Source organism: Gossypium hirsutum, chromosome D12, assembly GCF_007990345.1.
Source record: "Gossypium hirsutum isolate 1008001.06 chromosome D12, Gossypium_hirsutum_v2.1, whole genome shotgun sequence".
NCBI classification, from domain to species: Eukaryota; Viridiplantae; Streptophyta; class Magnoliopsida; order Malvales; family Malvaceae; genus Gossypium; species Gossypium hirsutum.
In genome coordinates this window covers 35,625,965-35,639,127 of record NC_053448.1, presented here as the reverse complement: position 1 = coordinate 35,639,127, position 13,163 = coordinate 35,625,965, and the positions used below count along the sequence as shown (strand labels likewise).

Here is a 13,163-nt window from a genome sequence, read left to right as displayed (position 1 = left end):
TTCAAAGAGAAAATGATAGAGGGTTGCGCGCAGACCAAGATCAAGTTGTCAAGTCACAGGAAACTCCTACGAAAACTCTAGACGGCTCAGATCTTGGTCCGCGCACAGCCCTCTATCATTTGGTATCAGATTTTGGGCGTTTTGGGTGTTCTTGGTTGATTTCTAAACTGATCTCCTTTTAAAAACATTAAACAGCAGTTTTTACCCAGAAAAATTTTTGGAAAAATATTCATTTGAGCGGGTAAAAATTTTCCGATTGATCTAATATTTTACATGCATGTTTCTGGCACTGTGATAGAATACTTAAAAATATTTCCCACAAAAAAATCAGTAGAAAAAGTCAAAAATTTGAAAAATATGAAATCAATAAAAAAATTAAAAAAATATTCAGCGGGTTGAGTTTAGTGCCAAAACTTTCCAGATAAAATATAAAGTATTTAAGGACATTCTAATTTAAATTTCATGATTTTTTGAGATCGAGAACACCTCGAACGAAGTTGTCAAGTTATTCTGCAGTTTTTCGGGTTTTTGGGTTTCAGCAATTTTTATTGATTCTTAGCTGTAGGTTTTGATTTGTTTTGCCTTTATTATTCCTTTACACTATCTAAAACCTTCTTGTTTCTTGTGTTAGTAGGATTTAAAAGTGTGCACAATTTTTCCTCAGTGCGGCACAAATCAATTGGTGTCTCGTTATTTTTGGACTCCTAGTGCAAATTAGGATTCTTTGGTAGTTTCGGTTCATACACTTTCTAATTGATTGATATAGACTCTACTAAAGAACTCACAAGACTGAATTCTACCTCTTTGAGAATTTGATTTTCCTTTTTGAGTATTGAGTGTTTGTTTTGCAGGTTTTTGAAAAAAAGAAAAAAAAATGTCTAGAGTTGGTCAAGTTGATGATGACTACAATGATGTCCATGATAAATTTAAAATGATCCAACAATAGTTAGACGAACAGGCTGCCATACTTCGAACATTGAGTGCTACTATCAATGAGATGCGAGTGGAGAAAAGAGCCCAACGAGGACAACTTAACTCAAGTGAAAGGGCAGAAATGAGAGTGCCAAGAAAATGAACATCCAACGAATATTCGAGAAGAGATTCATATCATGAATCCTATTCAATGAGGAATTCAAGACGATGCAAAGCAAGTTTCGAGAGTGAAGTTTTCCAAGGGGATCATTGTTCGTATGCAAGTCATTCCGTATATACCCAACGAGAGTCTTTCCGTTCTGATTCATTTGTAACATCTCTATCTTGTAATGAAAGGAAGACACAAAAAGAAATAAAAAGAAAAGAGAGGCAAGAGATGTTGATGCGAGAAAATGAGCGAATATGGAATGAGATTGAGAGACGAAAAAAAGAAACAAAAGAAAAAGACGAGGAAAGGGTAGTGAGGAATGTTTCCACTAACCAAGATATGAATTTTTCTTGTGTTGCTACTTTTCAGGTTCCCGAAATACAAAAAGATAACTTTCAACTTCAATACCTCTCAAATGAAAGACACTTTCATACGATCAACATAGGCAAAGATGAAATCACAATACACTTGAAATCAGATTTTGATTGCTTGCAAATTCTCTTGAGTTTTTGTCCAAGAATTTTCTCTTGAGTTTTCTTTAGAAGTAGTTTTAACAATCTTTTAGATTGTGGGAGCCATCTTCAGCCTTCTTCTTGCCATTGTTCTTTATTGGAGGGGAGATTAGAGCCGTTTGAAGGGAGTTGTGAAATCTTTATCGATTTTAAGGTTTCTTAAGACTTTTCTTTATTTCCTTGCTGTTTATTTTTTTTAAATCTTTCTGCTTGAGCTGATTTTTAATCTAACTTGTTTTCATCTTTTTGTTGCATTTCCAGCCATTACAATCTTCAAGAATAAGATCGATACTCTTCTTGGCAGCAAGAAACATTCATTCGACATTCTCTTCAATTGATCTTGTTGTCTGATCCTCCTCATCTAATTCAAATTGTTTTACTGGAATTTAAGTTTGATTTTCTTTTTTGGGGTGTTATTTTCAGATTCGGCTTGGGAATTTCATAAACATTCTTGAGTATCAAAAATCATTCTTGGTTCATAATTTCCTTCTTTTTGCTGTGCGAATATTAATTCTATTACAATTTTCATCTTTTGCGATTTGTTGAGTTAACTTTCTGTTTTGTGTGCAATTGGCAGATTCGGTTGAATTGGAGTCTTCTTTGAAGTTCATTCACATGTTCTTGACTTTCTAAATCCCTATTAATACTTGTTTCGATTCTTTGCTGTTTTGGGTTTTTTGTTTCAGATCTGGAAATTCAAAGATTTAATCTTTTATTTTTCTGTTTTGTTTTAGATCTGATTGTCTAAAGCCTTTGTAAAATTTTTCTCGTGACTTGGCAACTCAATCTTGGTCCATGCGCAACCCCCTATCATTTTCCTTAGATGTGTATACGAAGGAAAAAGAAAATCAAGATTCACTTTCTTGTTTTCAAGAAAATCAAGAAACCGAATCTTGGTCTAATTTTGCTGTTTTAAGCGATTTCGAGAATCAAGAAAATCAAGATTTCAAATCTTGGAAATCTTGGTCCAAGAAACCGAATCTTGCAACTAAGGTGCATTGGATCTTAGTTATGAGCATTAACAAGCCAATTTCAGGAGAGAACGGATTACAAGTCCAAGTTCTTAAAGATAAGGCCCAATAAGATGTTCGAAGCCTAATCAAGAAATTTAAATTAAACTTAGTTGGAAATCAGGCCAAATTGTCAAAGTGGCCCAATTTGTTAAGTTTTAATTCTTTAAATACTTAGTTTTCATTTTTAGACTTTATGAATAAATTTCTATGTAAAAATTCAGTCCAAGAGGCCCATTTAAAGTCCTTGGCCGAATTTCCCCTTTAAAGTAAAAAAAATTAGGTTTTTTTTAGTTTTCCTATTAGGACTAGGAAAATAGTTAGAAGGCCTATATGTATGGATTTGCCAGCCACTCTTATACACAATACACTTGAAGAATACACTTGAAATCAGATTTTCATTGCTTGCAAATTCTCTTGAGTTTTTCTCCAAGAATTTTCTCTTGAGTTTTCTTTAGAAGTAGTTTTAACAATCTTTTAGATTGTGGGAGCCATATTTAGCCTTCTTCTTACCGTTGTTCTTCATTGGAGGGGAGATTAGAGCCGTTTGAAGGGAGTTGTGAAATCTTTATCGATTTCAAGGCTTCTTAGGACTTTATCTTTATTTTCTTGCTGTTCAATCTCTTTTTAATTTCTGCTTGTGTCGATTTCACTATCTAACTTGTTTAAGTTCTCTTATTACGTTTTCAGCCCCGTTTAACCTTCAAGCATCTGATCGGCACCACCCTTGGACAACAAGAAACGTTTTTGATTCACAAATCCACTCTTTATTGCCGTCTAAACCCTAGATCTAATCGATTTCGTGATCTGCTGAGTTTTTTTGAAATTAACTTGCTGTTTTGTGTTCTTCTTTTTAGATTCGGCTGTTTGGAACCTATCTTGAATTCAATTCCGTGTTCTTGGCTTCCAAGATTAGCTATTCCTAAGTGTTTTTAATTCTTGGCTGATCTTTTATTGATTTGGGTATTTTCGTTTCAGATCTAATTGATTTTAAGCCGAATTTTCCGTTTTCATTTCAGATCAAGCGTTTAGAGTTTTCGTAGGAGTTTCCCGTGACTTGAAAACTCGATCTTGGTCCGTACGCAACCCTCTATCATTTGGTCTTTTAAATAGAACTTTTACCTATTAAATCGAATGTTTTAAATAAAAAGCCGAAAATTGGATCATTAATGGTGGATTTTAGGATTTTGAAGGAAAATGATGTTTCAAAGTGTTTTTCAACTTGTTTTGATATGATTAGAAGGTTTTTAAATTTTCCTTAAAGTTTCGTTAAAGAATTTCAAGGTTTTATTGTATTTTCGTGAAAATTGCCAAAGTATGTAGAAATTTGAGAACCATGAATCTGTATAGTTTTGAGTAGTTGGAAGGTTGGGAATTGATCTTAGATGTTTAATTAGTTTATTAGAATTATATTTATGCAATAGTATCAAATAAGTTTTGAGATTTTTGTGTTTCAACTAAGCTTGTTGAAATTTCAGTTTCATGAGAATATAGCTTAGGCTTGCATTTTAGTTGATTTTGGTGATTCTTTGGCTAAAAGATAATTTTGTGTATTGTGTGATTTACTTTGGTGAAGCTTTGAAATCGTTAGGACCTTCTACGAGTAAAGCAAAAGGTAAGGAAAAGTTAGTTTAAGCTTTTGACGGCAAGGCAAAAGCGTGAACGGTGAGTGTTTGGAATCATTGCTTGTAGACACGATTCATAGTGTTAATTGGAAACTTAGGAGTAGCCTAAACCCCTACTCTAAGTTTCGAGTGTAAGGTTTCTCATACATTTGTTTAATTTGTAAAACATGTGATTTGTGTTGTGTAATTGAGAATTAAGATGCAACACTATGACATGTGAAATATGCTTGTTATGGATATTGAGAAAGTGTTAATTATGGGCATGTTGTGCATATCGATTGACAGTGATAATGTTGTGTTTATAATGTGATTATGTAGTGAAAAAATGCAGAAATCGATACGTAATTATGTAGTTTATTGTGGATACTTTGGCCTTGTTATTTTATAGGGCCATTGGATATAGTTGGCATGTCATAAGATTTGTGAGTACTCAGCTATATGTTCTGTTTTTGGGGCATTGAGGCCTGAGGCAGTTTTGGAAAGATAAGAGAATGTGAGCTAAGCTTCATTTACAAGGATATGCTACACTTTTGGGATATGTTCGACTCTACAAGTCATTTGGTGTGTTGGAGATTCGTGTATGGATGTGTGGTGATAGAACTCACTTTTATGTTTCATAGCCTCAAGTGTCAAACTATCGTTAAATATGATTTCATAAAATGTGATATTGTGATGTGTGATGTATGCATGAACAAGTGGATAGATAAACTAAATGAGTTTTTTAATATTACATGAATATGTTCTCATAATAAATTGTGTATGTGGTTGAGCTTTGGTTGTTTTCATTTAATGTGTGATTGCATATCTATTTGGTGGTTATTTTGATCATTCACTGAGCTTATTTAAACTCACCCACTCCATTTTAAACCTTTACAGACTGTTAGTGTTGTGGTGTGAGCAGTGTGGAAATTTCTAAGGGAGTAATCCAAGTAAACTTAGTGTTTGAGTAGGTGATTTATAGCTGTTATTTTACACTATGGGAATAAGGCAATATGGTAGAATTTTTTATTGTTTATTTCCATGATGTTTTAGATGATGGCTTGATATTATTACTCTTAGGAATTATGCATGTTTGATATTAGTTCATTGGGTTGCTTAGCTTAATTATTGATGGTGCATCGAACTGTAAAATTTGTTACTTTTGATGCTAAATTTTGAAGTTACACATGTATGATGTTTTGGAATATGTATGGTTGTGTTAAATGCCCTATTTTGGTGTTATTTTTGTTGTCTTATGCAGATGTATCGATAATCGAGTATTAGTATCGTTACCTCCATGATATTTCAAATGTGTAGGAAGTTAGTAGCTCATTTTGGTATTGATACCATTTCTCGAGTATCGATACTCAGGCTAAAAATATTGATACATTTTGGATTTGTATTGATAATTGTTGGCTTTAATTTTTGCAGGAAAATAGAATGCTGATTTGGCACCAATTTTCATATTGATATCGATACCATTGAATTAGTATTGATACCTACGTGATCTTTTGTTAATTTCTATTAAGTAGTCTTAAAGCATGTTTCTAACTTGTTATAGGCTCGTTTTATGTATGTTTAGCATAACTTAATGTCACTTAGGGTATTCTTAGCTTGGAATCTCTATAATTGTTCAACTTGATGACATTTGCATGTTAATGAATCGTTATGAAATGTTTGATGTTGTGACGGTGATGTAGCATTCTGTTACTCCTATTCAGTGACCAAGCTGGGTATAGGGTGTTACACAAACACGATTTTCCAACACTTCTTGTTTCCGCTTCTCTTCAGGCTCGTCTAACACCTTTCTACTTCTCAAAGTAACTGTGTTTACTTACTATTTTGGGTTGGTTTCAGTGTTACTAGATAAACTACTTTATTGTCTCTCTAAAACCAATTTAGTAAGTTGGCCAATATGATTCTCGATACCCTGAATAGATACCTGCTAATTCTTTAAAGCTGCTTCAATGTTCTGAAATCTAGTTTTTGAAATTGAAATGAATTTAAACAATACCTGTTCAAGATTTGGCTTCTTCTCTTGTTAATGAGGCTGTTGAAAACCAAAAGGGGGTTGTGATCTTTGATTCCTTTTTCCACCCTAGGAGAAGTTTGAATGATTTCTCCATCCTGGGTTATAGGTATTGCTACAAGGGTTATTTTGAGGTTTGGAATTATTATACATAAAGTCAACTTGATCATGTTCCATGTTAGACTTCAAAGGTAAGTATTCCGGACTAATCATACCCGTTCCAATCACATCACATTGCATCACAATAGTCACGTTCTTCCCTATACTCAAACCATCTATCTTTCTACCAAGATCTTCAAATTAACTTGCCAACATAGTAACTGTATCTACATCGTAAACATCAGGTGATTTGGTAGACTTTGCTCTTGTGACTTACCACTGATAATAATTCAATATCATCTCCTCAATAAACTTTTAAGCTACCTCAAGTGTTTTGTTATTCAATGTTCCCCTAGTTTTTGTATCAATTATTTGCCTAGTTGAGGGACTTAAACCATTATAGAAGGTTTGAACTTGAAGCCATAAAGGTAGACCATGATGAAGGCACATTCTTAAACGATATTTAAATCTCTCCTAGTTGTCATAAAGTGTCTCAGGCTCCAATTGGGAAAATGAATAGATATCATTCCTCAACTTGGTTGTCTTGGCCGATGGAAAATACTTTAATAAAAACTTCTCTGTCATCTGAGCCCAAGTAGTGATGGAAACCTATGGAAGTGAATTTAACCATTACTAAATGAGCTTGAAAGTATCACATATCTCTAAGAAATTTGCTAAATGAGCATTTGGATCTTCATCTTGTAGCCCATCAAACTGAACATACTGTGGCACCATCTGAAATGCATCTCATAGTTATTTGTAGCAACATTCGATCTAATGATACTAGACTCAGCCTAGTCAGAGTTGGCTTAACATAGTCATATATAGGCAATGGAAGATCTATCATTTCATCAATAATATCTTCTTCCTCTTGATTGCCTATGATAGTCTGATGTTGACCTTGCCTTGCTTCTTTATCCTTTTTTCGATTTCTACAAGTAGTTCTTTCAATCTCATTATAAAAAATATTGGTTCCAATGGGTTGCCTCTAGTCATAAACCAAAAGCATCTATCAAAAACCAAATGAAAGCTAATCAATATCTCAAAATTAAACTAAAAACAAAATAACATAAAATAAAATTTAAAAAAAATGGTCAAATTAACAAAAATAAGATTTTCCTAATATCCTAGTTCCCAACAATGACGCCAAAAAACTTAATGTCCACTAAACTAACTAATAAATTGACCAAGGGAAGTGCACCTATCAATTAATGGTGCGGCTATGGTGAACACAAATATCGTTCCCTCAAGGACTACAATTACTGGTAATTATCACCTTTCTATTATTTAACCTAATAATTCAAAGGATTGATTAAAATTAAATCAAACTAGCAACATTAACAAATGAATGCCCAAACAAGGAAACACAAAAACAATCAAGTATTAACCAAGTAACAAAGCAATACCCAGGTAAGAATCCATAAATATTTCATCTACAATTCTCAATCTAATTTATGCAATTTATTTTTTTAGCTCTTTGATCCGTAAAAATCCTTAATTTATGCTAATATCTCCTTCAAGCATAAGAGCAACTAACTCTAGGTTGATTAACTGAAATTTCCTTCTAATTAAAACTCCTATTGTTGCATTAATTTGCTCTATGGATCCCCCTATTAGATTTGATTTTAATTTGGTAGATTTATCTCATCCTATTTCTAGCATTGCATGCAACTCCATTTAGTTATGCAAGATCTAATCACAAGAAGAGTCTATTCAAACTCAGACTTATGCACAACAAACATGGATTAACACTGTAGAATTATTAACTCAAGAATAATAAAACATTCATAATTGAAAACAAAGAGACTAAGATCTTATTGCATAAAAATAAAAATCAAACAATAGAACCCATCCTAAGGATCATCTCCCCTAGGTATTAAGAGAATTAGTTCATAATGGAAAGAGTAAACACCAAAAATACAATATAACCACTAAAATAAAAGAAATCCATGAGAACTCCCTTGAAAATAAACTTGGACTCTTGAATCTTGGTGGAAAATTGCTTGGAAATTGGCTTCAATGGTGTTCTCAAGGTAATTTTCGTGCTCTTCCTTGGTGGTTGCCTTTTTTTCCTTTTATTTCTCTATTTATATCCTCTTAAAGTGCTAAAACCCCTAAAAAACATAACTTGTAGTCGTCAATGCACATAGTTCCCGAGATTGACACACCCTGGACAAACAACTGTGTGAATTCACATGACCATGTGATTGCCTAAGTGAAAATCTGTTCCATGTGCATAGCTTCGAAAATGCTCCAAAGTTCTAATTTCCACCATTTTTCACTCCTATTGCTTCCAAGTACCCTACTAAGCATCAAAAACATGAATATAAAATATTAGGAGTATATAATTGACAATTAATGTCACATAATCACCCAATAATGAACTAAGAATGAGGCTAAAAATGTTAGTTTTGACACTTATCATGTATCATCAACCACGTGCACCTCATATGTATCATCAACCTCAAATATACCCTCCACCTCAATTTTATCAAGATCAAGGGAAAAAATTTTATGGCTATATTTTTGACAAAGACCACGAGAATCAGGTCAAGGTAGCTTTCAAAGTAAGGGTGAAGTATTTGATCTCACTCATCATTACTATGTGGTGAAATTAAGTTGTACCATCATTTGCAATGTAAAAAAATTTTAATTATGATATTTTAAATTTTTTTTAACTTATAACATATGATGAGTGTTTGACATTTAATATGAATTTACCCTAATTTTTTTTAGTTATGGTATTTTAAAGTGAATGTGAGATTTGCTTGGCTCGTCATTGCACTATATTGCCAAATTGTATTGTACCATTATTTGTAAGATATAAAATTTTTTAATTATGATATTTTAAAAGATTTTAGGAATGTTTTACATTTAATATGAATATACTTTTTTAATTGTTAATAGTTAATACATTATTTGTAGAAACCCTTAAATAAACATCACTTTAATGATGCAAATATGTTATTATAATGATAAAAAATTATATTCACATGTAAATAGAAATTTATAAAGTGTTACAAATAACTTTAAAAATCATTAAAAATAACTTTTTATAATTATAATTGTTATTTTTTACGATAAAATTTATGGATTTGAAAAAAAAAATTTACTATTGTAATGTGATTAAAATAACTTCTATTATGTTTGCAATTGCGATAAACATGATCCTATCACAATTTAAATTTGATCAAACCCCTTAAAGTTTTGGAAATAAATAACTAGTGTAATGTGCTACCCAAATAGAAGTTTTAATTTAGGGTTCACAAAGTTACTATTTTCTCCTAAATTGATTTTGGTTGTTGAGTGTCGAAATCCTATTCATTTAATTTGCTTCAGTCTATTTAATTTTCCTTTAATTGTAAATAATTTAATTTTATATTATATTTAATAAGATATTATCTAGATATTTTCATGTCAATTTTCTGAGATTTCTTTTGCCATGTCAATAAACTTAATTAGTAAATTTGATCAAAGACAAAAAACCGAAGAACTTAATTAATTTTTGGATTAACGGTAAGGAATCTTGAGTGCAAATTAAGTCCAAAGATTTAATTAATATTTTTAAGGACTTCTTAGATATATTTAAATGTCAATCATTTAATTACTCGAGTCAGCAAAAACTCTCAAAGAGTTTTATCTTTGTATAATAAATTTGTCCTTGCAAGCCCCAACTCTACTATCAGATGGGTTTATGCAATTTATCCCAATAGTTTTGTTTCATTTTTGGGGGGCATTATGACATAACATTTAATTGTTATACGTTTTTGTTATGAAAACTATAAAATTTTGAGAACAAAAAAAAAAAAAAAGAAGAGAAAAAGGACAAAACAATATGAATCTTCTTAAGTCTGAAATCCAAGTCATTAGTACTCCTTTAGGAATTATGCAATAGTCTCCTTTAGAAAAAAGAGAGGGATACGTCCTGTGTCTTATTTACAACAACTCCCCATCGAAACAAACTTTTCTTAATCAAAAACTGACTTAACAAACTTTCACTCATTTGACTAATCACAGCTTAACAACAGTGAACCAAAGCTAGAATATTAGAAGGCATACCTGCAATTCACTTCACACACATCAGAGACATTTCAAAGACCATGGTGATCTTCAATCTCCGGTATATAATGTGGATTGACATGTGTCGTCACATGATTTACCTGTCTCATTTCACATTTACCTTGCTCGTCCAGAGCATCACAAGCGTCGTCTGTTCCCGGTGGCACTCGCACTGGCACCGGCACCGTCGACATTGGATCTTCACCACCTAACATCGAATCAGTCGTCGCCGTCATCGGAGTAACATGAGGAAAGGGCAAGTAAAGGCTATGCACTATAACATTCAAATTCTTCATCATATCAGCAACCTTGATGCTCATATAGTTGATCCTCATCATTTCCTTATTCAAAACCCCTCCTGCCGTCGTCACCACCAAACTCTGCTCTCTATCCAACGTCGTCAACGGGGCTCCCACTGGAAGTCTCTCCAGATCCGCAATTGTTAAAAACTGGTTCGGCACGATATGTAGCCTTACACTGTTTATGTAAGAGTACGAACCGGAGAAGATTGAAACGTCATCAAGAGCGAAGATTGTGACGTTTCTGAGAGAAATGAGTTCGGCATACTTGAGTTTCAGAGCGAGCGAGAGAACGGAGAAGCCGCTATTTCTCAGCCTTAGGATCACGTCGCTAAGCATGAATCGCATCAGAGCGGCATGTTGCTGCGGAGAAAGTTGGTTATTGCGGCTACGATCGTAGTTGGAGGGGAAAGAGAGTGAGGTCATCCGTTCAACGTCACAAGAGAAAGGCGATAGCTGTGAGATGTAGCCTTGGAGGCCGTGGATTATGATTAGGCCGTTGTTGAAGAGATCCGGATGAGTGATTTCAACTCCGACGATGAAGATTTTGTACATCGTGGGATCATTTTGGACGGTGGAAGTAGAAGTAACGGTTATACAACGGCCAGGACTGAGAGTTTCGATTTTGGTACCAAAGGGGTGTTTTCGGAGGTAATCACTAGGGAAGAGACCGGGAACCATGTGTTCTCGGAGGAGGGAAGGGATGGAGCAAGAAATGCATGTAAGGACAGAGGAATCAAACGGAGCAAAGATAGTGTAAGAACCAGACCAAGCGGTGGCGGTGGAGGTGGCGGAGTCACTGAAGAGAGAAAGAGCGGCGGTGGCTAGTTCGTTGAAGCCGAGATGAGAGAGGATTGGAGGTAGGACGGAAGTATGAGAAAAGATCCCTTGGCGGGGGAAATCTTCGTGAGGTGGTTGGGGCGATGGAGAGACTGGGAAGAGTGGTGGTAGTGGCGGGGATGGGGGTGGGGTGGTGGTGGAAAAGTGCCGTTGCCGGTTATGGTGGAGGTGAGAGTAGGGAGGTAAGTGGAGTGGGAGAGGGAGAGGAAAGAGAGGGTGAGTGAAATAATGAGATTCAGAGAAATAACCGCCATTTCAAACACAGAGCAAGTTGTTTGATTCTTGAAAAACTTTAAGGAACGAGAAACGGAGGAAGAGAGTGGAGGGGGTGTTTATAGGGAAGTGAAGGGAGGCGCGTGGTATCTGGAAATGAAGAGCCCGATGGTTTTGGGGGGGTTGATTTCCGTTATTTTTGGCGGGAACGATAGAAACTGTTTTTAGTTCAGTTGGAGAAATACGGTTTCTTCTTTTGATGGCAGTAAAGAAGAAAAACCTAATGGATATAAAAATTTTGCAAATCTTAATTTTTTTATTATATCATAAATTAATTTTTGATCTCTAGGACGGAATATTTTTACTACTTATATTTTTTTTTGTAAATTTAAAATTATTTTTAAAAATTTATTCTCTTTATTTTTTAAATTTAGAAATTTTAAATAAAATTATGTTTTGCTAAAGTGAAATTTTTTATTATTTCAAAATGTCATGTCAATAAATTTAACAAAAGAAACAGTATTAATAATTAAATTTAAATTTTAATATTTGAAAAATAAATAACTAAATTCTTAAAAATATAAGTGCATAGACTAAATTTTAAATTTTACTTTTTAGTATGTATATTTTTGATTAGTTATAATAATGTAAAACAAAAAAAAAATGTATCTTAATATATATATATAACATCCTCACCTAAATCGTTGCCATCCTCGATAAAATATATTACATTCGATACCGAAAATATCTTCCGATATCTTTATTCAATTTTCTAAATTCGTTATATAAAACTTTTATATTATTAACTCCATTTTAATACTTGGCCATCATCTCAATTTCCTTACTTTCATATCAACTTTCTTTTTCACTTTATTCACGTCACATTATAAATTCAATTGCAAATCTCAAATTTATATATATATATAATAAAATCAATTCAATTGGAAGTCTTTAGTAGTAAATAAAAGTAATTTAGGTATTAAAAGCTAAGGGTAATCTAGATATTTTGACAAAAACTAATCAATTATTTTAATTATTTGTGTTTTCTAATTTTTTTTCAATTTGTTAGAAGTTTGTGTTTGTAGTATTTCTTTAACTTCTCCAATTCGGCCCAGATGTTAAACTCTAATTTGAAAGACTACATTAGCCACCGAAATGGCCCGGTAAGCTATTGGAGTTTTGAAAACAGTCATTTTAAAACATTTGTTTATCTTTGAAAGAAAACTTAGTTAATTACTAGTTTATTTACTAATCAAAATTCTTAATTATAATTTAGCAGCACAAAAGTGATAATTGTTTGTATTTTTAATAAAAACCGAAGTTCATGCATAGTTAACTAATATTCATATTTCGATATCCTAAATCAAATTAAATATCATGCATGCTAAAATAAAACAAATCCTAAGTCACATGCCAC

General features: G+C 33.0%; 1 protein-coding gene across 1 annotated transcript; it reads right to left on the bottom strand.

Annotated features, from left to right (window-relative positions):
* Positions 1–10,156: 10,156 nt before the first annotated feature.
* Positions 10,157–11,788, bottom strand: LOC107947461 (fasciclin-like arabinogalactan protein 21; the record flags this gene model as incomplete). The annotated part of the gene is made up of 1 exon (XM_016882109.2): positions 10,157–11,788. A coding segment is annotated over one exon (1,362 nt), but the record flags the coding sequence as incomplete, so codon positions are not given.
* Between the last annotated feature and the right edge of the window lie 1,375 nt (positions 11,789–13,163).